General features: G+C 42.9%; 1 protein-coding gene across 2 annotated transcripts; it reads right to left on the reverse strand.

Moving 5' to 3' along the window:
* Positions 1 to 2,811: 2,811 nt before the first annotated feature.
* Positions 2,812 to 25,292, reverse strand: syt16 (synaptotagmin XVI). Of its 2 annotated transcripts, none has more exons than XM_029494543.1 (7): positions 25,161 to 25,292; positions 16,919 to 17,092; positions 13,040 to 13,270; positions 10,895 to 11,118; positions 7,457 to 7,918; positions 7,055 to 7,244; positions 2,812 to 6,491 (listed from the first exon to the last, which is right to left on the reverse strand). In XM_029494543.1, exons 1-7 carry the CDS (start codon positions 25,171 to 25,173, stop codon positions 6,178 to 6,180), a joined length of 1,608 nt encoding a protein of 535 aa, XP_029350403.1. In that variant the 5' UTR covers positions 25,174 to 25,292; the 3' UTR covers positions 2,812 to 6,177. The 2 variants fall into 2 exon arrangements, with proteins under 2 accessions (XP_029350403.1, XP_029350402.1); XM_029494542.1 differs by lacking the exon at positions 25,161 to 25,292 and adding an exon at positions 22,751 to 22,865 and having other exon boundaries at positions 6,178 to 6,491.
* Between the last annotated feature and the right edge of the window lie 480 nt (positions 25,293 to 25,772).

The following is a 25,772-nucleotide window of genomic DNA, read 5'->3' on the forward strand; positions in this document are numbered from 1 at the left end:
GGTGCTGCAGAGGACAAACAACGAGAACATTTCAGCGTTTCATCCAGAGCAGTTTGGGAGAAAACATTTAGATAAGCAGCTGAAACTATCATGTGATTCATCTTCATCAACGATCAGAGAAAACTCAGCAGTCTGGAGCTATTTTATCAGAAGTGTAACGGTATATTTGTAATCTAGCCGTTTCATCCTTCAGTCTAGTTCTACTTATTTTACAAAGTCGATATCTTTGGATCCAAAATAAGATATGATGCTGTACTTTAATGTTACCGTTCAACAATAATAATCTAACACAACAGACAGAAGTGAATCTGTCATGAATACAAAGGTGTCCTCTGCATAGAAGCAGAGACGGCTGTTTTACTGAAGGACAGCAAACAATATGACGAGTAAAACGAACAAAACTGGGAGTAAAAAGGGCAAAATCAGAGGAGATGATCAATGCAGGAAAAATCTAATCACACAAAAGTTTGACCCTGAACGTCGAAGAAAAATGCACACATGAGGACGAAAGACCAGATTTGTACTTTTTGAAAATATCCACGTAGGCCTCGGTGTAAATCCTCCTCCTCCGCATATTTCCTCTTAAAGTAAGCAACTTTCGACGTTGTTGAATGGTTTGGTCTCTCTCACAGGAAACGAGCTGCTGGAGGAAAGAACGGCAGGCAGAAACAGGTGTCAGAATTCAAACACTTAGTTATTAACAGTAAGATTTTCACAGCAAAGGTTTATTTCAAAAAACCAGAAGAAGAATCCAAATGACCACTAGAGGTCCGTGTCAGCTAAACGTGAACATGAGGTGTTGAGCTGAATTTACAAAAAGCCACATCGCCGATAAAGTCTGTCAGTGAAGTCACACAGCAGCTCAGGTTTTACCTGCAGCTGACGGTCCACAGCCAGAACTCAGGTCTCAGACCGGTCCGGATCAGTGAGCTGATCTGGACCTCCACATCGTCCTCAGACTCCTGCAGGAGGAAGAGAAGAAGATATGACCAAAATATCTGAGTATGAGTCATTACACACACTGTTGTCTTCTGCTTCGATCTCTGAATGAATTTTCTTTTAATATCTACCTGAATTTCAAAACTTCTTTTCTGCTAATTTCAATTTCAAAGAGAGAAAATATTTCCTCAGGTAAAATCTGACAGGACTGCTGCTGTGTGACAGCTCGGTGGTTTCTGTGAGCCAGAAACAAAAAGAAGAGGAAAAAATGAACTAATTAACACGAAACCATGAGAGAGAAAGAATTTTTTAAATAAATCTAATAGAGATTATAAATGAAGTTCTGTGATTAAAAATCTGCATTTCATTTTATTTGCTTTCTCTGATTCAATCCTTTTTATTTGTTCGCTGCTAGAAACAAACAACAAACACATCAACTTCCCTCCGAGTCTCATTTGAATTCAATAAACAGCAAAGGGAGGAGTGTGTGTGTGTGTTATTGAATCAGTTATTAACAGATCGGGAAGATTTATCTGCTGAAACATAACGCTGCAGAAGATTTCAATATTTCATCTGTGGAGAGAAACTCAGAGATGGCCGAGAGGCAGAGAGAGGCTGCAGGGCAGGAAGCCTCCATCTGTGTGTGTTTGTGTGCATACAACACTTGTTGTGTCTCCTTTTGCAGAGAAATATTTCCACTGACAGCAGAAGCTGCTTCGTTCAGACACTAAAATAAAAGTTTTTCTGGGCAGATCCAGACAAACCTGCCTGATGATGATTATTATTGTTTAAACAGAAACAGAAATATGAAACAGACACACAAACACTTTTATATTTATATGAATCCAACAGTTTTATGTTTTCTTTGTTTTTATTTTAGTTTGAAATAAAAACCTTTTTTATTAGTCAGAACAATAAAACAGACTGACCTGTAGTTTCCACCTCGGAGAAGAAGAAACCCTGAGACCTCCTGAATCCTCCGCTCCTGCTCGGTGTGTCGGTGTGTTCCCGCAGACGGACTCACTGCGGGATGATATCTCTCTGCTGCCCCGCCCCCTCAAATATCCCGTTAACGCCAACAGGAAGAAGGCACGCGCGCCCCGATTGGTCCGGGCGGAGGCAGATGTTTCCTGTTGCTAGGAGACCGAGCACGCGCCGCTGTGACGCCGCAGCATCCAGACACCGCAACTGTGCGTGTTTGGAGCTTCTTCTCCGCCTTCACATCGATTTCTAAGATTTTTGTTGATTTGTCTAAGATGTTTTTTGTTTGTGAATCTGATCAGCAGCTGAGAGCAGACAAACAAACAAACAAACAAACAGACAGACGGACAAACAAACAGACAGACAAACAGACAAACAAATAAACAAACAAACAAACAGACAAATAAACAAACAAACACACAAACAAACAGACAGACAGACAGACAGACAGACAAACAAACAAACAGACAAAATGACAAACAAACAGACAGACAGACAGACAGACAAACAAACAAACGGACAAAATGACAAACACACAAACAAACAGACAGACAGACAAAATGACAAACAAACAAACAAACAGACAGAAAAACAAACAGACAAACAAACAAACAAACAGACAAACAAACAGACAGACAAACAGACAAACAAACAAACAGACAGACAAACAGACAAACAAACAAACAGACAGAAAAACAAACAGACAGACAGACAAACAGACAAACAAACAAACAGACAGAAAAACAAACAAACAGACAAACAGACAAACAAACAGACAGACAGACAGACAAACAAACAGACAAACAAACAAAAAAACACTGGGTGGGGGTTGACTTTCTGCTGCTCGTCTGAAGATGAAGACGTTGGAGATGAAAAAGCAGACAGATGGGAGACAGACCGTCCCACAGCGGGGAGCTTCTGGCTCTTTATTGGCAACCACAAAACTTGGTACAAAAAGTGCTTTCTGGATGCCGTGGGGGCTCAGCATGCTGGGCCCAGACCAGGACTGCAGGCCCCACAGTGTCACTGTCACAGCCCGGAAACTTCTCCAACCTAAATCCACTTTGTCCTCTGTACAACTTCTTCGATTCAAATCTGATCAAATCAAGTTTTGAGGGAATAAAAGAAAACAACTGTTTTAAAGGAGAAATTAATTTACTTGGTTTGTTGCTGAGAGCTAACATGATGCCTGGAGGTCAAAGGTCATCATTCTATCTTAGCATAAAGAATGGAAGCAGGGGGGACAGCAAGCCTGGTTCTGTTGGACAGAAATATACATCCAGGTGTAATTATATCTGAATGGACTGCAGTTAAAGATTACTGACCTTTAATGCTCCAACAGGCTAGCTGCTCCCTTTGTCCACACTGTTTATGCTAAGCTACGCTAACTACCATCATACTCAAGTTCCATTTTGAATCAACATGAATCTTCTAATCAATCTCCCAGAAAGAAAATTTGAGCATGTTGTTGAACTACTGCATCAAAGACATGTTGAATATGGTCTTCAAATTAAATGTAATTATACTCACATTAAAAAGGCCAAAGAATACAATTCTTCAAAAAAGTGAAATTTCCTTATTTTAGTGATTAAATTCCTTTGATTTGGTTAAGTGTCCAAAAGTGACTAAATCAGAACGTCTGCTCCTGTCCTGACTTTGACAGTTTGGAGCCCTGGTCTGGGCCGAGACATCAGGACGGAGTAAACCTTCCATACATGCAGACCAGCAGCTGCATTCGGGGGCAACAACAAGAAGGTTTCATGCAAATTTAGATCATCTCTTTGTCTCGGTGGATGTTTCATCTCAAAACATTACAGGCACTTCATCAAGAGGATTACAGCGGGATTTCATCTGCAGCACAGCCTGACTATCTCAGATCTGCAAAACAACCGTCTCCAACTCGGCATGCAGATGTGTAACTACGATAGAAATCCTGGGAAATATAACAGTGAATTGTTTACTATCTTAAAAAATATAGAGTAGATATAGATTTTGTACAAGTCCACATGCATAAAATTGTTCAGTCTGTGCAGTAAATATAGGTGACACTCACATTTGAAGCCTGTAGAAAAGGAGTGCTGATATCAGTCAGACTATTTTAGAGCCACATTTAAATGAAATATAACCTCAACCAATTCATGTGTTATTTTATATAGTTCTTCTGCAGTTTGTTGTGCTAGCAATAGTTTTTTAAATTGCATTCTCTGCTGGGGTTCTTCTAGTTTTCTTATATTTTACTAAAATATCTGTTATTGATGCAGCACATTTTAAAAAATGAAGTTATTTCACAGTGGCTTTGGAGTTTGTTGAGTTGTTGTGGAGTTCGTTGCAGAGTTGAAGTCTACATCACTAATTCTAGGATTTCAAGTAAATATGGGAAATATTCCCATATTTACAGTTTGCGAGCTGCAGCACTCCTATTCTTCAGCAACGCTTCATTTATACCTGAAACAGTCACACACCATCACATATCTGTAGTCTAAACATGAAAAAGAAATTAAGGTTTTCTGTATTTAACAGATAAGAGTCCATTCAGTCGTGCCCTTTAACTTTTATTTTCGTTCTCCCCCGATTCACCTTCGACTAATAAACCTTCATGTTGGAAGAGAGAGGAGATGAAGATTCGTACATTAACTGCCGCAATAAATCTGACTGAAGCTTGATGGTTAATTAAAAACTAGTTGTGTTGACGAAGCTGATGAAAACCAACCTCTGCTATAAATTAGACAGCTCATGAGGTTTGAAGTGTTTTAATTATTCAATAATGAAAGAAGAGGAAGACGAAGAAAAAGAAAATATGACTGTATAAACTCTGCGGATGATGTTAAATATGAGACTTTTAATCTGACAATATATTATTCAATTTTTGTGCTGTTGGCCTTCATGCCGATGTGACTCCACAGTTGAACTGACCCTTCAGCTCACAGGAATAATTTGAATCTAATTCACGATGAAGTCATTACAGCCTGTCATCGTCGTCTCGTTTCTTTTCATGAGTAATGTCTTGCTTCCGATCGGTTTTCAAACTTTTCAAAGGATGGATTTTTAAAATCACCTGCCTGAAGAAAATCAACACGTGTGAAGCCCTGAAGGTTTTGGAGCTGCACAAACAGATATAATCCCCTCCCCCCAACAACCCCCCTCCACGGCTGAGCTGCTGCTTCATGAGTCAGTGAAGAAGAGGATGAGCGTTACCTTCATCACACTGTATGACTCCACTGCTGGAACTAGCAATTACCACACACACACACACACACACAGCATGTTATTAACAGCTGCACTGAGACTTAAAGCCTCTTTTGAGCTCAGTGTTGACGGATGTTGGCTTTGACTTGTAAAGGAAACTGAGTCGCAGCCAAATAACATAATTCAGTTTTGATGATTAGTGGAGGGGGTGAGGAGGGTGATGGGGGTGAGGGCGCGCTCATCCTTCAGGGGGTGAAGAGCCTCCAGCTGCTGGTCTTCCTGTCTGTAGTAGCTGGAGTGTCAGCAGGATGTGAATGAGTGCTGAATATGAATGACACGCGTTTCTCCTCCTCCACTTCAATCGAGGTTCTTTTCTCAGCGTGTTCTTCGCCATTACCCAGAATCCCTCACTTCACTATGAGCTCATCCACTAATCTCATGACGCGAAGCACTTCACATCGCTTCTGTCTTTTAGAATTGTTTGGTTTCTTTGACAAAATCAGTTTGGGCTCTATTTTCTACTGCGTGGCTTCACAACCTCCATTAAAGTGGCTTTACTTGAAAGCTTCCATGAGAGTGAGGTCCAGTTTGTTGGAACAGCAGGAGCTAACTAGTTGGTTTAGTTGAAGTCCTCACTTTCAAATCAATTGAGTATGTTCATTAAAAAAAATATTTAAACTGCTGATAGTTTCCTTTTTTGTTATTTACAGGATGACGATTCTTCTTCTCCTGAACTGAGTGTTTGGTTGGTTGATGGATTTTTCTTTATCTCCTCCATTTCAGGAGGACAATAAGAAATGAGTGAGTCAGGAATGAACCTGAATTTAAGGGGATTTTTTTGGGTCATGTACTCTTTCTTTGAAATCATTTCTTTCCTTTCCTGATTCATCAGAGAGAGGTTTTATTTTGAACTCCCATCAGCCTCCAACAGCAGATGTTGAGATAACCAGACAGGTGGACAGATGTGACCACAGTGCTAAACAGGCTTCTTCCTGTTCCTGACTTTTCCTTCCCCCAGCACCTTCAAACTACGGAACAACCTCCCCTCCGCCTTAAGAAGACGAAGCGGCGTTAGGCTTCCAGCAGGACGTGCCAGCGGCAGACCTGCTGTCCTCGACTCTCCCTCATGTCCTGCCAGTGGAGCTGCTCCTCCTCGCCGCTGCTGTTCTGACCCAGAGCGATCCAGCCCACCATCTCTTTGCGCTTCATGCTGCGCCGGTTGTAGATGGAGATCAGCAGCGTGACGTCCGACAGCTGGAAGAGCGCCACCTGGAAGACGAAGGTCTCCTTGTAGACGGGGTTGGGTTGGCCGCGACGCATGGACGTCTTACAGCGAGAGATCTCCTGACCGACCGAGTTCAGCAGAGTCAGGCGACCGTAGGTGTCTGGACCGGAGGGAGGAAGAAAACATCAAACATGCTCTTTATTTTTGAACTAGCTGCCTGTAAATGCTCACTGCGTTGAATTTTTCTTTTTACTTATTCGTTTTTGTACTCATTGTACTTATTTCTTTCTTTTACGCTTTTATTTTTCCTCCATTGTTTTTTTCTGGTAATTAAAATTTACCTCAACTTTTGCCTCTGGTTTTATTTTTGTCCAAACATCTCTTCCACTAATTTAATATTTCATTCTTACTGTTTTGTCAAGATTTTAAAATACCCTACTTTTATTTTATCACTCCTCTTATCTTTGCTCTCTCGTCCTGTTGTTGTGAAAATGGGGGTGACTTTATCTGTGTGTGTGTGTGAAGAGGGGGAGGAGCGGTCTTAATTCAGTGTGCTTCTTTGTGTTACGCTGTTGCATTAGTGTACACCAGCACAACACAAATAAAGACAGACTGATTAAAAGAGGATGCTCCTCGTCCTCCTGGTTCGTTGGGTAATTGCATGAATAAGCAGGTGTTCCTACTGAAGTGAGTCTTTGTGTGTTGTTTGTGCGTCTGTCTGACCTGGCGGTCTGTTGATGGCCAGGTTTCTGAAGTGGCTGCCCTTGATGAGCTCCACAGACATGCGGCCGGTGGTGGCGTTGTAGGAGAGGCCGAGCAGCAGTTCGGGGACGCCGCCGTGGGTCAGAGACTGGGTGGAGGAGGCGCTGTCGCTCTGAGACACGGCCGACAGACTCAGCTGGGAGTTGAGAGTCTGACAAAACACAGACACACAAACTCAATGAGCAGGTGCAGCCTGTTTTCTCACAGCTCGAACGCCTCAGAGTCTCTTCTCTGACTTTTTTTTCTTTCAGCGATGACGTGAAACGATTCCTGTCTGTATAATCGAAGCCTGACTGTCACACATTAAGCTTTAGGCTGCAGCAGAGAGATGGTTCATTTAAACAAAGCTCTGGAGAAGTTCACCTTCAGGTTACTGCGAGGCTCCAGAACCAGCGTGGTCTCCATCGTTCCTCCGTTCGGGTCCAGCCCTCCTAGACGCAGCACCTTCTCCCCCATCATCCGCTCACGGTATATCCTGCCTCCGAGTGCGTACAGCCGGAACCTGACGGCCGACGTGTGCAGCACCGACGGCTCCAGGCGGGAGAAGCGAAACGTCTCGTTGAACTGAGGCAGCGAGCCCTTCTGGACCGACGTCTTGTGCCGCTGTTTTTTGGAGGGGAGCAGGACCATGTGAACCTGCCACGAGTCCATCCCACTCCGAGCCTTGTCAGGGATGTCCCGGGCCACCACCACAGAGACCAGCAGCTTCTCTGTATTGGGGCGGTACTCCAGAGACAAGACCAGGTCTCCACATTTAGAGATGGGGGGTCGAGGGGAGGAGGTGACGGGTTGAGACGAGACGTCGTCATGGGGAGGCTGCTCTTGCTGAGAGAAAATACAAATAAAAATATGAATTAATCAATATTAAACAATTCAAATCAGTACCTTGTAGATGTTAAAGTCCATTAGTGACTCAGACATCACTCAGTTTTCATTCTCTTATCAGTATTTCTGCCACTCATGATTATGAATTCAAGGAAACGTCCTCACAATCAGTGAAGTTCACAGGGTTCATTTTCTCACCGGCCTCGCTGCTTTGCAAACACAAAATTGGCTGCGAAAGGAACAGAAAGGCAGGAGAACGAGGACAAACAAAGAATAATTTGGACATTGATTCCTACCAGCCCACGTGTTTCCAAAGCAAAGATAATCTTATCAGCCGAGCGAACACATTTGGCCTCTTCTGCAGAAACCGAAAGGTTTCTGAGGAGGTTTTTCTCAAGGTGTAATTTCCTCTGGGGGCTGTTTGATTCATTCACCAGGATCTCTCCAGGCTGTGTCCTCAGCAAGAGGGGATAAGACGGACAATACGTCGCCTTTAATTATGCTCTTACTATTTTAGAACGAGACACTTATAAGCAACAGAGAAAAGACTTTACTTTGAAGAGGAGGAGGATCGGGAAAGTGTTTTTTTTTCCAACTCCTCATTATCCGTCTGCAGAGACGACACAGAAGAGCTAATTCAGATCGCTGGAGGCAATGCCCCATGAATAATGCAAATCAGAGCTATATATATCTGATCTGACCCTGATTTGATGACTTATTGGAAGAATATGCACCAGAATTTAAAGACCAGGAGCTCATTCCCTCCTAATTTACATTCATTGTCAGACATGGCAGATCTCACTGGAAGATAAAAGCCTGAACTGTTCTTAAAACCCAACACTCCCTCTGTGGAGATGATGAGTAATAATATCTGCTACTTGTTTGTTCATTCGCTCAGATCTTGTCTTTGTTTGTTTTGTCCCCATTTTTACGAATATCTCAAAAGTGAAACAAACAAACAAAAAATGTCAGTTGAGACAAAGAATTAAATTTTTTAGAGACTCAGATCAGCAGGTCACTGCGACATTGTCTGGTTCTGTTGCTAGGCGACAGCTAGTGGTCACAGTGATGATGACGGGCGCGAAGGGAAAAGTGCGATAACCGAGTTTATAGAACGACAAAGTGGTTTTAATATGACATGGGAGAGCCGCGTTCGATTCCCATTTGACATGCCTTTGTGTTGTTTCTGATCTGTTTTCAGACTGGTTCTCAAACGTGATGCATTTATAAAAGCTCTAAAATGTTCACAAAGGGAAGCTGCTCTTCTTCTTCTTCTTCCTCCTCCCCTCAGCAGCCAATCTCAGCCTCCCATATAGTCAGCAAACACAACATCGATTGTGTTGACAGAGAGAGGCTGCGTGTCGACGTTGACATGGCAACCAGAACAGAGATAAGATAATCGTCGAGCTGCTGCTGCTGGAGTCTATTGAACGTGCTGGTCAGGAGGTCCACAAGTGAGGAAGACGAGGGCCACGCAGAGGCAGATGTCCATCTGTCAACAGGACGAGCAGGAGCTGTGAACATGGAGAGCTGCACGTTACAGCAAAGTGTGAAAAGTCTGCGTAATGCAACTGGTCCAGTCCGATGAGTGCTATAAAAGAAAAACTGTTCAAATGCTTTTGTGGTGGAACGTCGTCACAATCCCATTAAACTCCATTTATCCTACAAGCCAAACAACCGGCCAACGAACTAACCATCAGCCAACCAGCTGACTGATTTACGGCTTCAGTCCAACGAGCTGTGATGCTGTCGGACGAATAAAATGGCGGAGGCTCGTGTTGTGTTTTAGTTTGTTGACATGGTGTTTTTCCAGCACACGACACAAACTCAACTCGACTGCACCGGCAGTTGGTGCAGATGTGGTGTCGTCACTATAGTGACGGGACACCGGACGCAGAAGCGCCCTCGGCCAACGGCGGCTTAGTTTGGCAGGTTGTTGTACAGGACAACAGCGAGCGGCGGTGTTTCCACGCCACCTGTTGGTATCCCATCCTTTCACTGCATGGAAAACCAACAGCGGTCAGCAGCTCTGAGCAGTAAATGCAGTGTTAACTGTAGTGGAGCTGGTATTATTAGCAGCAGTAGTACTGGCTGTATTCGCAGCACGGTTGTTATATAACTGTATAAATAAACTGCTACAACATGGCTCTCCCAGGTTTTCTCCACTGACGCCTCTTCATTTATTATTTATGAAGTGTTTCTAGATGTCAGTATCACACAGTGGATCTATTGATGTGTGTGTGTGTGTGTGGGAGGTGTTGACTGTACAGATTGCTCCCAATTCCAAAGTGTGATTTGGTGACTGAGAAGTTGTTACATGCTACTTTCCTGCTCTCCTACGGGGTGATTAATATTCATGAGCTCCTGTTTGTCGGCGGAAAGGAAAGGAATAAATAATAATAAATAAATGTAAAAAATCAACCATTTATACAAAACCTCGGGGGCTGTGTTTGGTTTGATTCTGCCAAACGAACCTGAGAGGATAACATGGCAGAGCAGTAATCCTCTCACAGCTGAACGACGATGATACATCAGCCAAGCATGACGGGTAACAGCAGGACTGCGGTCAGCTCGCTGACCCTGCTAAATAATTCCTGCCACACTTTATTTATTCCTTTTTTTTGTGATTTTTGTGAAATGTAGCCAGTCTGGGCTGATGCATGTTCGGCATCTTACTGATCATATATCAGCTTTAATTTTCACGAGATAATTCTGCACCATTTTCTCTCGTTTGTGTCATCCCACTGGTTTGGTAATGCGGGTTTATTCGTCTTTTCTATTTCCTGCTCTGGTTTCCTCCCTCCGTCCAAAGACACCATGTTTGGGTCCACTGGTGACCCTAAACTGTCCGTAGGTCTGTCTGTCTCTGTGATGGACTGCACACCTGTCCAGGGTGACCCGGAAACAGATCAGAGGAAGAATGGATGGTATTTCTGCTTTTGTTCCACGGGGTGTTACAGCAGCAGTCAGCAGTACCTCAGGGCTCCAGTTGGAGGAGTTGTCTGTGGCTTCATTTTTGGCCCGATCTGCGACCTTCTCCATGTCCTCGCTACCGTCCGCAGCCTGTCGGCTTGTACTGGGGGCGGGGCTGTCCATGGCGCCTGCCGCCTCGTCCGGTGAGACGGTGGACGCCCTCTTGCGTTCCTCCAGTGCTGCAGAGAGCGGGTCCTGGAAACCCGACTGGCTCTGAGCCTCCGTTTCTGCAGAAGGAAGGCAACAGGGCAGGAGAGTCAGAGTGATGCCCCCTGGTGGCCTGTCTGAAATCTGTGGGCGTAAGGACAGTGAGTCTGAGGGCGAAGAGGTGGCCTGCTGCCTTCCTGCAAAAAAAAATCCACTTCACCTAATATATCCGTAAATCTATGGGAAAATGTCCCTCCGCCTCTCTTACATTGAAGTCTATGGGACAATGTCACTCCTCCTCCCTTACATTGAAGTCTATGGGAAAATATCCCTCCTCCCTTATATTGAAGCCTATGGGAAAATATCCCTCCTCCCTTATATTAAAGTCTATGGGAAAATGCCCCTCCTCCTCCCTTACATTGAAGTCTATGGGAAAATATCCCTCCTCCCTTATATTAAAATCTATGGGAAAATGCCCCTCCTCCTCCTCAGCAAACGTTTTCCTGGTGAGTTTATGGTCTCAGTCTGAAATACAACATGATGTTCATGCTACTGTGTGACTGACTGTATCACCCAATCAGGAGTACAGAGCGGGTCAGATCCACCCCTCAATCCTCCTCAGCTCTACTTTCTCCAGTTTGGTCCCAAAAATTCAAGATGGCCCATAGACAAATTACAAACTGGGGGCTTCAAAAAGGCATCTTGCAAACCAAATGGACACAACAGGTCACACATGCAACAGCAGCTGTGACGCAAACGTCAAGCATACGTTTGTCTGAAGCTGGAGAAAATGGCACAACTGCACAAAACTCAAGAGTTAGCTTTACTTCAGGCAGCACAAGTTCAATCAAAAGCAGCAGCGTGTTTTATTTGTATTAATTTATAAACCTTACAGTTATCGTGGGTTGGCTGTCACACAAGTCGTAGCCGGGTCGGTTCATAATCTGTCTGGACAGACCTGAAGTCTGGATGTAAAAACAGCTAACACTCTTAACGAAAATTCTGTCTTCGCTCTAAAGCCATGGTATATATGATCCCTTTTATCATCTCGTTGTCTCTTCTGATAAACCATCTAATTTAGTCTCAGTGATTCTAAAGAGGCTTCGTAAACCTTGTTTGGTGCTGCTGTGTGTTAACGCGGGAGATATTGTGTCATCTGTCAAACACTGGCCTTTCCCTGAGACAGAAAGGACTCGGAGAACAGGCCGTACCTCGGCCAATCAATAGCAATTATCTCCAATTCACTGTCATTAAAGTTAGTCTGACTGTTACATCAATGGCTGCATAGAGCGATCACCATAGCAACAAACTGAGGTGAGTCATCAGCCTATGTGTGTCTGTCTGTGTGCGTTTGTGTTACCTTGTACATTTGCAGGTTATATCATTGCTCCGGTCACATATTGGTTAAAGAAGATAAATAAATACCAAATGAGACAGTGTGATCCCAAATAAACCAAACAACAATGACCAGAAGCTCCAGGTTCAAACCTAAAGATGGTTGGACCGTGTACACACAGCACACAACAAAAAGAAAAGGTTTACTGTTTAATGTCAGTAAGTTTAACAGAACGAGCCGACGCCGGGCTTCATCCTGAAGCACATATATCAAACAGAGGACTGCCTCAAACAACACCGGTTAGTGTTGAGGGTTTTCTTTTGAGGAGAAACTGTGAAGAATCCGCTTTATCTGAAATGTTTTTCTGTGTCCAACACAAAGCTGACCAATGGTGAGACTTCAGACATTTTTAAGAAAGGCCGTCCCTCTTTGGCTCTAATTATGAGGGGAACAGATAAACTTCTGCTGTAGTTTCAGTCTGATTATATTTGTTATCGAAAGTTTGCCCCAACTATGAGCTGCTTCATCATAAATAAAATGGTTTGAACTGATGTTCGTGATGGATATCGATTGAACTGCTTGTCTGCCTCTTTTCTCAGGAAGTTGTTAATAAAGTCTTCTATGTTCTGTGGAAAGCACATTAGAGATAAATGTCAACACCACACCTTCACAGTCCGACGGCTCGGTGCTGCCCTCCTCCTGCTCTGACAGTCGGGTGAACTTGTTGCGTCGGCCCGAGCCGAGCTGACTCTGCTGGGGTTGTGCTTCGCTCCCGTTTGCTGCTGCCGCGCGGAAACTCTGCGATCGCGACACAGAGATCTCGAACTGCTTCAGGACTTCCTCCTCGCTGTCGGAGGAGCTGATGCCTTCGTCGTCATCGTCGCCGTAGCTGTTCACTGGAGGAAGATAAACAGAGGGAGACAGTGGGGTTGGAAAACAGGAACATCTGGGAGTTGGGAAATGAGGAGGAAGGAGAGAGGAATGAAAGCATCAAGAAACGCCTCAGTAAGACAGAAATCTTCAGCGGATGGAGAGTCTGGCTGCACTCTTTGAACTCAGTACATTTTAGATTAAAAAGATGAAAAAATCTTTGTTCATTGCTTGATTCGGGACTTTTAATCGATGGTGACAATTACAGAAAACTTAAAGAACAACACAAAAGAATCAGAAGTCAGAAAATGATTGAAACTGATAAAATGTCACAGTATATTTTTCTCTGGTTTCTCATGAACTAAGCTGTTTCAATTATTAGACAAAAAGCCTGCAGGAACTGGGACTGAATATAACAGTGAATTTTAAGAGGAATTTAAGATTATATTGCTCCTCAAACAGTTTCCACCAGAGCCAGAAATTCAAGCAGCTTTTCATGTCATGAATTTTCTGGAGAAATTAATTTAACTTTTTAGAGATTTTAAGGTCATTCATTACAGAGCGTGACACGCACACCTTTCCTATCAGATTAGATTTGCATTTAATTTTTAAACATTAGCAGGTGACTGCAATATATTATGTTGTCACGTGTGTATTACATTCCTTAACTCAATAATGAATTATTCAAAACCTTTTGTAAACTGTAAAATATTTATAATCTGCAGATTGATCAACAGCTCTCATTATTAAAGGGAATAAATGTGGACATACGTTTGAAGCCACTCTCTCTCCGTCTGCCTGTTTCTGATGAAAATCACTCAACCTGTAGGCATTCACGGTGACGGAGGGTCATTCCGCTCACATCATAATTTGACTATAATTGGATAGCAACAGCTGAATGAGTGACGCCGCTGTGCGGGTCATCGTCTCCACTTCAGTGATCGCCATGGTTACCTGCAGTACAGGAAGCGGCTCTATGATTGGGAGAGTTATGGCTGATTGGCTATTAACTTCTGTCTTGTAAAGGGATTCACAAGTGGAAGCTTTTAGAGCAGGGGTGTGAAACTCATTTTCATCGAGGGCCACATGCAGACAGTAAGACAGTATAATGTATAATAAATGTAACTACACCTAATGGTAAATAATTTATTATATTTATTAAAATATAAATATTAGATGTAATATAAATATATATTTGCTAGTTGCTCTGTTATTATAACATAAATCCGTTTAATTTGTCAGGCTAATAAACCCACATTACTCCATCAATCAACAATCAAACTATCCAAGTGAGTAAAGAAAAATATCATCCAACACCAGTTATGACTTTGACTTTGTTCAAATCTTTTTTTCACGGTTGAGAGGGGCAGAATAACGGTACAACCAGCAGTTGTAACAGTTTGCTGTTTTTCTGGAAGGCTAACTTTGGCACACTAACCCAAACTCTGTGTTTGGTGTCAGAATACTCATATCACAAAAGACATATCGGCTTCTCTCCAGGAAGCACAAACATGTATTCGCCTTCCCATCTTTCATGTAACATGTAGTTTATAGTCAATGCTCACTTTTGACATATTTATTTTAAGACAGTCAAAGGTCCAAACAGTCTGAAGGTGGACCTTAAAGATCCAAACGCTCTGAAGGTGGACCTGATGATTTTGGGTCTTAAAACCACTAACATATTTTCTTATGGAGATCGACCCTTCAAAATAAAACCCTGGAGAAGTTCAACGATTGGACCTTTAATCTGACGGTGCATACATTGGCTGCCTTTCTGTTGATCCTTCTTCACCATAACTATCATCCACTATCATCCAAAGATTCACTTTGGGTGTGCAAGTCAGACAGCAAACTACACAACATGCTCATCCAATTGTACGACATTTCAACAACATAACTTGGTTCATAGCCTTGTACATTATGTCAGACAGCAGAATATTAGAAGATGGACTCATTGGAAGTGAAATATCTTGGCAGCAGTCTAAACACGTTTAAAGCCCAACCAGAGTGGATTAATTCAATTAAATGTACCTCACACTAATTTCAAGAGGTGGACAAATGAGCGACATTTAACAATCCAGACCACCGAATTTAAAAAAATTCTGTTTTAAAACCTGTGAGGCGGAAAAGGATGTTTAGCTAAGTTCCTGTTTTTTATTACAACACACTGAAAGTGAATGTTTTGTCAAACTTAGTTTCAAGAAAACCAAATTAATTGAATCAAAAACTATGCTGCCTGCCACAGCTGGTGGTTGAGAGTCCCTACCTCGTCCTGTGAGGCTCCAAAAGGATTTTGACTGATGGAAAAACTCCAAACAGGACGTGCTGTTTGCTCAGGAGACCAACTGGAAATTCCAGAGACTCCACCTGCTGCAGGTGGGGAATCAGTAAACCAGCTCGCTGTTTGCTCAGCGTTTGACTCATAGTCTCCACCTGGAATCAAACATCATGCTGGAGGGAATGTGAGGTTTAATGTCACAACGTCTAAAGGCATACGATCTAAAGGTAAACCCCCTCGTTTGTCCTGGCTAGTTTACAGGAAAGAAGAGTAAGACAACAGGTGACAGAATCCACCTGTGGGCGTCCTTAAAACTGTAAAAATGTAAACAGACTTTAGAATAAACACTTTCCCCAATCACAAACCACTTGTTCAGGAGAGTTCAGTCTGGAGAAAAACAATCAATAGTTTGATGAAATATTCCTAAAAACACTTTCCTGTTTCGGCCTTGGAAATGTGATGAAAAAAAAAAAAACCAAACAAACACACAGTTCTGCTCCTTTAACTCCTTAACATTTTATTAACCATGAAAACCTGCCCTTGGTGTATTCATTGTTTGACAAGTGGGAGGAAAAGAAAGTCTCTCTGGGCAATAAAGCGACAAACTAACTGTCCTGTTCTTTCTTTTTGCTGAATTCTTCCTCAAGGTTTTTTCTAGTCGATATTTCACGTTATTGTGAGCTGCTGCAGAGCTTTGTGGCAGTGTGCGGTTGAGTCACGCCACTCTTTCTCTCATACACACAAACTCGCCCACAGAAAGCGACTGCACAAAAACAAACTCACCCACGTTCTCGCTCTGATCCTGAAGAGTTGAACTGGAGTCACCGAGGAGACGCGCACACTCTCTTTTCAGGTGATATAACAGATTAACCTTGATTAGAAAGCAAAGCTGCTCACATCTTCAGTGTACGTGGGTAACGTAGCTTAGCTTAAAGACTGGAGGCAGGTGGGAGCAGCTAGCCTAGCTGAGCCTGAGCTCACCGGCTCCCATCTAGTCTTCGTCCTCCACTGCTCCGATTCTGGTCCTGGCTCTCTGGTACTTACACCTGACCCTGGTCAGACTTCCATTCGTCTGTTCGTCTCCAGCTTTTCCTGCCCTTTAACACAAATTATCTAAGTTGCAGAGATCATGTTTCACATCCGTGTTGCCTTACGAGAGACTTCTGGGTCTGGACCATCTACTGGACCACCTACTGGACCTCGGTCATTCAGTCGCCTGTTTCTTCTAAGCTACCATGATCCCCCATGATCTGCCCCGACCATCTGAGTCCAGACTGTTCCGGTCTGTGGTTCTGTCCTGAATCCACTCCAACTCCTCTCTCCAGAGAAAAGGCTCTTTTTGTTGTGCTTTCTTATGTGTGCATCTTCCCTGTAAATGAATTTGTGGGTCACTCACCGAGCCCTTGGCGAATGCCCACTCGTCCTTTCTTCCGGCGGCCATGTTGCTCCAGACAGGGCAGCCCGCCAACACGCGAGAAACACAGCTTCTTGTTGATGAAGAGGAAGAGGACGGCCAACGCCACGATGAAGACGCCCACTGCCGACAGGAAGCCGATGGCCTCTGGGGTGACTGGTAGGAGGAGAGAGAGGGAGAGGGGACACACAATGACACACTGATCAGACCACACAAACAGACAGCCTGGACACACACACACACACACACACACACACACACACAGTACGCATGGTACATGTGATACACACAGACAGAACGAGTGACACTTTAGTATGTGAGTTGCCCTCAGTGCCTTGCTCAAGAGCACAGTATAAAAACAGCTGCTGGCAAAAGACGATGAATCTGTCCGTTTTTTGGAACCAGCACCTCAGCGTCTTGCTCAAGAGCACTGGATGGGTAGTTTTATTAAAGGGCCCATATCTGACACCAATCTGAGGCTGAAGGTCCTCAGTTGGTTCACCTGGACTGGGACGACCCAGCATCAGGTTTAAGATGCTCATTAATGACAGCATTAAACACACCAGGATCAAAACACCCAACAAAAACTGAAGGACTAATTATCAGACATGACAAAGAGCCTCGGCAGATGGACAAAAAGTTTTGGTCCAATAAACTAAACCTTTATTTTTTATCATTTATTTTTGAGAATATATTCCTGCTTAAAGTGACTCTGAGGTCATGTTATATGAACACACAATAGGAAAGGCAGAGATTGTTTAATTATCCTCCATTATACGTAAAAAAAAGTTCATAGTGAAAAAAATTAAAGACAGAAAGAAGGGAGGAATTTGATGGAAAAAATGTAGAAGCTGAGAAAGAGAGGCAGGAAAATAAAAGATGATAACAGAGAGAAAGTGATGAAGGAAGAAGAAGAGAAGAGAAACGGAGATACGAGGCGTATTCAGCTCCTTCAGTGCAGATGAATAGAAACGCATATCTTGGTGGGGGCGCCGCCTCCCGTTTCCATAGCAACATTTTAGCCAGCAGTGAAGTGAATCAATGGGAGCAAATGGAAATGAGTACGTATCCTGCTGAGAGCAAGCCAAAGACTCTACAGCGTAGGTGTGTGTCTGTGTGTGTGTAGTATCATTTATTTATGTCACACAGCACTTTTTGTTTTGCTCTCTCTCTGTCGGTGTTTGGAATCTGAACTCCGACACTGCAGATATCTCATTAATCACCTCACATCAACGAACATCAAAAAGGGTGTGTGTGTGTGTGTGTGGCTGCAAAATAACGAGCAACAGCATCAGCTGTTTCTTGATGGCAGAATATTCACATCCTGATGATATTATTCCTCTTTCGAGAGAAATTGGAGCTTAATGTTCTCGAAGGTTGATAAAGTTGCGCTGAGCAACAGACATTTTCAGACAGACCTCAGTTGTGACTGTGTCTGTTAGGATTTTCTAAAAGTTGTCACTAAAAGTGACACCTGAACTGCACATCAACACAAAACACAAGTTGAAATCTGAAAAACACCTGTACTGTGTTTTGAGAGCAGATAGAAGACGCTGCAGACGTTGTGTTCAGCTGCTGTTCAGCTTCACTCCCACAGAGAGAGAGATGTGTGGACATGTTAACACACCACAGATGCAGTTCCACTCACCAGAAAATATAAATAAATGAATAATTAAAAAGACATCATCTCCACCTACTCTGTCTTCACCTCCACTTTTATGACGACACTGAAAGAGAAGATGCTCCAATGGCAACCGACCATCAGTTTCTCTCCAAACTACCAGTCTGAAGGTTCGTGGTCCTCAGAGGATCTTTTCCACTGAATCTACTGAACTGCCAAAACCTTCAGCAGTTTACATGCAGCAGCAACAACAACAGTTTCCGTCTCTGCAGCCAACTTCCTCCTTCATGACAACCATATGGGGGTAAAGGTGAACTCCCCTGTTTACATTCGGGATTGAAGTTATGTGTAATTGGGGGCGTGGCAGTTTGAGTGAATTAAACACTTCTGGAAACTCTTTACCCTGACGTCATTGTCGACATACTCCGTGAACAACTTGATCAATGTGAGTTTAACCGTCACATTTCCTGAATTTTATGGAATTAAAAATGCAAAAACAGACCAAAGGACTAAGATCCCACTGATTACAAGAAGCTGCGACTGTGACTCATGTTGACACACAGAAATAAATCCCCCGATGGAGCGAACGGAGCACGACAGCAGACATTTGGACGGTGTGTTTGGGTGCAGTGGTAAAGTGGAGTTCCCCTCTCAGCTGCTCTGACAGTCAGACACTGAGCTCAGTGTTGGAAATTCAGTCTCCTACTGTCTGCATCCAGATGGACAGGAAGAAACCCCGGGTCAAAGTCTGGCCTCACACCTGCTGCACACACACACCTCATTCAAAGTGCAGTGATCCGTGGCCTACACACATGCATCATTATACACCCAATAACCTCATACGAACTAAAGTCTGAGGAGCTTTCTGGGCTTAGAGAGGAATTTTACAAACATTCAGTGTTGATGCTTTGAATCCTCTTAGTTTGTATGATATGCACGAGGCGTCACTTTGTAAATGACACAAAGTCAACACCGTTGGTCGTAAACACAGGTCAAGGTTACTTTTATTCCAAGTAAACTCAGATGAGAACATACAGTAAGAGCTGAGATAAAAAAAAAAATAATAAAAAAAAACGTAATTATGCTGTTAATCAGGTTTTATGGTTCGTTGGACCCAAACTGTCCAAGATCATCATCAATCGATTGGAAAATAACGACTCTTTTTTTTTTTTTTTTTTTTTACATTTAATGTGCTCGTCAGTCACTTTCCCTCCAGATAAAATCTCGGGAGGGTGAACTCCATTATTGCACCAGCAGTGAGTCGGTTTCAAACGATAACAGGACGAATTGTGGGTATTGGTGAAACTCTGAATGCAAAATATAATGAATTAATGTGCAAACAAGGATTAGGAGGCAGTGTGACCCAGAAGTCAATGAGAGGCATCAGACCAGGCTAATGAGGTGGTGAGGCTAGAACTGAAGGCAATAAAACTTCACAGTCACTAATCTGTGACAGACACGGTGGTGAAAGCCTGTTTGCCTGTGTGTGTGTGTAAATAGTAAATCTTTATCCGCTGATTACTATGCAGCTGCTGACTTTTCCAACCCGGCTTTGAAGTGAGAAGCTCCGGATGAGAGGCAGAAGACGGCGCTTTGATGTGAGTGTTAGATTAGGACGAATAAAAAAGAAGACGCAGGAGAAGTCGCAGCAGTGGTGGAGGTGAAGGCCACGTCGTTACTGCTCATTAAGAAGAGACAGATTCTGAAAAGGACGAACATGCCGCTTTGTAGTTTTTTTCCTCTCTTCTTTTTTTAGCTGTGAATAAAAGCGAGCGCCTGCTGGCTCTATCAGTTCGCTGTGAGGTCACTCATTAATGCGGGTAATTACTTTCAGGGCTTTGTAGATGTGTGAGTGCTGGCCCCGTTTCCTATGGATTATTACTATACGATGGCTGAGTGCTGCGTTCAGGGCGGCAGTAAAGTCAGGTCCCGGAGGAGTGTTCCTCTGTAGTAACCAGCCTGGCTGTGACGTTATATCAGAAACTAGTTTTCAAGCTGTCTGTTTTAGGTCCTCACTGACTCAGGTGGTTTTCCCTCCCACAGAAAAACCTGAAAAATGTTGTATCATGTAGGAGAAGAAGTTCTTCTTCGGCTCATCTGATGTCAGAGTCCAGGAGCGGTTCCTGATCTTCAACCACATACAGGCGAAAAGAAAGTCGAAGAAAGATTCCAGCTTCTGAAATACAAGGAGCTCAAATTTTTGTTTGGCCATAAAGTTCTTGTTTTGGATGAGCCAAGCCCTTTGATGACATCATCGCAACACAACTGATTAACGAAAAAGTGAAGTCAACGCTGAGCAGCCTGAAACATTCATTCAGTCTAATGATCTGTATTGAAGTCTATGGGAAAATGTCCCTCCTCCTCCTCAGTAAATGTTTTCCTGATGGGTTTATGGTCTCAGTCACTAGTTTACAGTCTTCAACACAACATGATGTTCAATTTTTTTAAATGATGCCACATTTAGGTGGAAGGGGGAGGGGTTAGGGGGCGGGGCTACTGTGGGCAGATCCTGGTGTCAGTTGGGAAGAGACTGATCGGACTTGGATCCTCCATAAAAACCGCCATGAAATCAGAGACAGACATGTGACATTCACTGACCCCACTGAACTGAACGCACAAACAGTCAAGCTGTTGTTGTTGTTATCAGGAGGTCAAGTCAACTCAGAAACATCCACACATCATGTTTTAGTCTGACACACACACACCTGAAAATCATAGTTTCCCTGGAAACAGGCCAGAGGCTCCATTAAGGTATAACGAGTTTGCCTTTTCCCACGCACATGTAAGAAGATCTCATGTTACCATCACGCTGTCTGTGTGTTTGTCCTGATTGGCTGGGAGGACGACAACATCTCAGGGTTGAGATGGAGACATGAAGAGAAGAAAAGCAAAAAACAATAACTTTGAAGAACTGCAACATTCAGAGTCTCCTTCAGAACCCGATGACAAACACAACACCAACAGGTACAACTGAGAAACTCAAGGGCCTCAAACTCAGAAGCATCTGCTTTCAATCGCTTCATTTCAGTTTGGAAGCCAACTGTGTAACAGCATCAGAAACATGAAGGTTCGTGTTTGTCTGTGTGAGCTTGTTTCACTCCATTATTTTTCCGATTTGATGAATAATTTACTGCATTAGTTTGTTTGTTTTTACCCAAAAATCAACATTGATTGAACACGCAGCATTCTCTTTAAAATCAGCCCCCAACAGATGCTGCTGAACTAGTTTGTACAACAAATACAGCAGCATGTTGTCAGGACTTTTTTTTAACACAATCTGATGATGGTGTTTGAGTTAAGACTGACAGGAAGTGAACTCAGCACCACACCGCCAACTTTCAGGTCTCAGTTAATAACTTGGTGACATGAGGGAGCTATTAAAAAGGAACTCATATCAGCTCCACTCTCTGTCTGGTAATTTAGTGATATTGATAAGAGACTGAGGGACCAGAGAGCTTGCTGACGTTAACGCTCAGCAATGGTGATGCTGAGCTGCCGCCTACTGGAGAAAGGCTGCAACACAACTCTACAATATGAGACGCTTCAGCGTGCTTGTCCTTGCCTCAGGACTTTTGGACATAATTAGCTTTGGCAGCGCATTATTAAGTATCAAAACTACAACAGAGACAAAAAAGGCCATGAAGAGACACAAAACAATCATAAATACATGCAAGAAGACCATAAAGAGACACAAAACAACCATAAAGAGACACAACAAGACCAAAAAGATAGAGAAAACAACCATAAAGACACTCAGAGGGAAAGTAATGAGACACACAAGAGCAATAAAAGGGAGCCAAACAATGGTAAAGAGATATAATATGGGCCAAATGACCATATAGAGACATAAAACAACGATTAAGAGATTATAAATAACAATAAAGAGACACAACCAGACTGTAAAGAAATGATGAACAACCATAAAGAGATGTGAAAGTTTGTTCATGTTTATGATCATCTGAGTCTACATCTCAAATATTCTGACTGTGAAACTGATGTTGTGCTGACATCAACAGTCACATACTGGTAGTTTTAGGAAATATCCATCCAACCAACACACAACAAAAACGTCTCAATGTCTCGTATCTTTTCCTCACCAACAGCGGCGAGGAAACGTCTCCCTGAAGCTAAACAAGACGAAAGCTGAGCTTCATCATGATTATTGGAGAAAAGCTAATAAACAAAAAGCTTACGGGTTACATGTCTGTCTTCTGCTGCCGGCTGAGTTTCAGTAGGTCCTCCCTCACTGGCCATGTCTTCCCTTCCTCTCTTTTTCTGAGTTTTTCTCAACAAACAGAAATTCAACGGGTACGAACTTGTTTGCTCTCCTGAAACTCTCTCATCCGTTTTCAGTCTGAACGTCTGTGTGTGAACCGTCAATCATCGAGACTTTCCTGCCTCTCAGTGGGCGAGCCAGACATCCCTTCCTGACTCCCACCAAGACACAACAGTAGTAGTTTCCTAATGTCTGTGGATTTTTCTCTGGTTATCTTAAAGAGTTTCCATCTTTCAAAGCTTCACTATTACTGATGATCTGAAGACACACAAACAGGTCTTAGATGGACTTCGATGCTTTTGTTCTGTTCTTGTTAGTTAACAGGTTAGTTGGCAGCTCTTGGCCAATAAGGCCTCAGGGCTGTGGAGTCCTGACGCCCCCTGGTGGGTACTTTTAATTTGACCTACCATAATTTTAACATGAATTGAAACTCCAAACATGTGAGAAATTGTGACGTGACTCCAATCAGCCTCGGAAGCAAAAGGAAAATGACTCTAAGTGACTGAAATGAGTGCAGTTTCCCGTCAGGCAGCAGAACTCCATTAGACGGCCACAGAGCTCAAATAAACAGGAACACAGATCTAAAGGCGGTTTCAATTTCCTGATAGTGCAAATCATACACACACACACACAGCAGCATTAAATATTACCCATGAGTTGCCTTTCATCCCGCAGGAGGAGGAGAGAGCTATGAATTAGACATTGAACCAGTCTGTAACTAGGCCGCAACAACCAGAACCAGCATCCCACCCGGCTGACTGCTTCTAATTCATACTCAAGTGAAGACGTTATGTCCGAATGCAGTATAAACTCTATCCAAACTGTTGTATGATCCAACCCGAGGACTCTGGATGCACAGAGAATTCATTTCCACGAAACCAAAACCAGAACCAGATGACAGTGACGTGAAGTGACTGTTAGAAAAGGCACAGCTCAATGAGAAGACTGAAAACAAGAAAATACTGTGGACCCGAAACGAAACAGAGCAACTGCAAAGAGACAAAAAACAACCACAAAGAGACAGAAAGAAACACAAAAAAGACAGACAAAATAACTGCACAGAATCACAAAACAACCACAGAGACGCAAAGAGACAACAATTATAACAAAGCGACCACAAAGAGGAGATTTTGGTCTTCCAGGTCAAATCTTTTACTCATCTGCTCTAAAAAAGACCAACAGCGCTCAGATTGTCTCCTCTGATTGACCTTTGAACTACATGGACAATTTTTACCAGCAGCTTGTTTCTGCCACTTGTATTTGCACCCAATGATGTGTTTTAAACAGCCGCAGTTTTCTGTTTTTCTACAAAATTCATTATTTATGAGGCAAACATAGTAAAGTCAGCAGAACTGTGGTGGAGCCAAAGTATGAAACTTCATAAAAACAGACAAACAGCACAAAGTAAGTTGACTTAGACAGAGTGTGCAGCAATGTGACAGGAAATGAAATCTGAATAATTACATAAAAAAAAAAGAGTCTCAGAGTCTCCTGAAATGTTTTCAGGTTAAACAGGTTTCACTATTTCTGATCAGCTAAAAGCAAATATTAGCACATTTCCTACAATTATAATAATTAACAGATCATGAACAAACGTACAGTACAGTAATCTAAAAAGTTTGCAGTGTTATGTCATAATGTAATCTGACATTTGGCCATTTTTTTAGGAACAATATACGTCACATTTATCCTGCTGTCACAGCTTCCTTTTCTTTCTAGTTCTATTATTCCTATTACGCCTGTATGTGTTCCACCTATTCATTGTTCACTATTCACTGTCAAATATAAATAATCTTAAATGAATTTTGCTCCACATGACCTGCAGGTCTTCTCCAGAGGATGCAACAGACCAGACAGGTTTCCCAAATGAATCACACAACATGACCAGGAGGACGATTTTCCACAATCTGACCAATAAAAAGTTGTTCCAATAATTGGATGATGACTGCTCTATCCAGAATGATGGAACTGTACGTTATGTATAAATAGATCAACTGAAAACATCTTACCAAGCCCAAATAGATGCAGAAAATGGTGCGTTATATTTTATAATTTGGTGCAGGAGATATAAAAATAGACTTCCATGCGGTGGCCATGATGAGGCGCCTATAAACACTGAGCTCCTGCAGACTGAGAATATTTATGATAATTATTCATTCGATTCGTGAAAGATGCTCCAGAAATGGAATTAAATTGGATAAAACGCTGCTGGGCAGTAAGAGGACGAGCCGGCCTGCTGGTGCTGCTCCTCCCTGAAAACAGGCTCGGTCCTCCGGGTCAGGGTGGATGTTAGGCGGCCCCACGGTGCGGAGATGGTCGGTACTTACTGTCGGAGGCCATGGCGGCGGCTGTTCCCCCTCAGGCCGGCTGCAGAAACGGGCGTGTGGTCGGCGGAGCTGAGGCTGCAGCGTCCCCGCATCTCCGCGTCCCCGCATCCGGCGGCCCCGCAGCTCAGGACCGCGACGCCTTCACGGGCTGTAGGACACATCCGCTTCGTCTGTAAACGTTCGTGTTTAGACCTGACTTTGTGTGTTTTGTTTTTTTAGTTTATTTTCGTGTTAAATTCGTTACTGCCACATTAAAATGTTCAAAAAAGATCGATCAGGTAGATGAATTCAAGGAAGGAAGAGATGGATATTTACCTTTTACACACCCGAACAGCAGATTCTGTCATAACAGTAAAACCAAATGAATTAATTAAAAACGCGATATTATCACTTAAAACACACTTAAAAGAAAATAAAATCTCATTTAGGGGCCGATTTTTGTTGACATTTGTTCGAACGTCTCACCTCAAAGGCTAATAGCAAAATTAGCCAAAGCGCTTAGTTAACATTTAGGAGGCTAGGCTAATTTAATACACAGCAAAAATGATAATTGAGCTTATAATAGTTTGAAACAATTAAAAAAAAACGCACATTCACACTACAAATACACAA

This window comes from Echeneis naucrates, chromosome 22 (genome assembly GCF_900963305.1).
Source record: "Echeneis naucrates chromosome 22, fEcheNa1.1, whole genome shotgun sequence".
Classification (NCBI taxonomy): Eukaryota; Metazoa; Chordata; class Actinopteri; order Carangiformes; family Echeneidae; genus Echeneis; species Echeneis naucrates.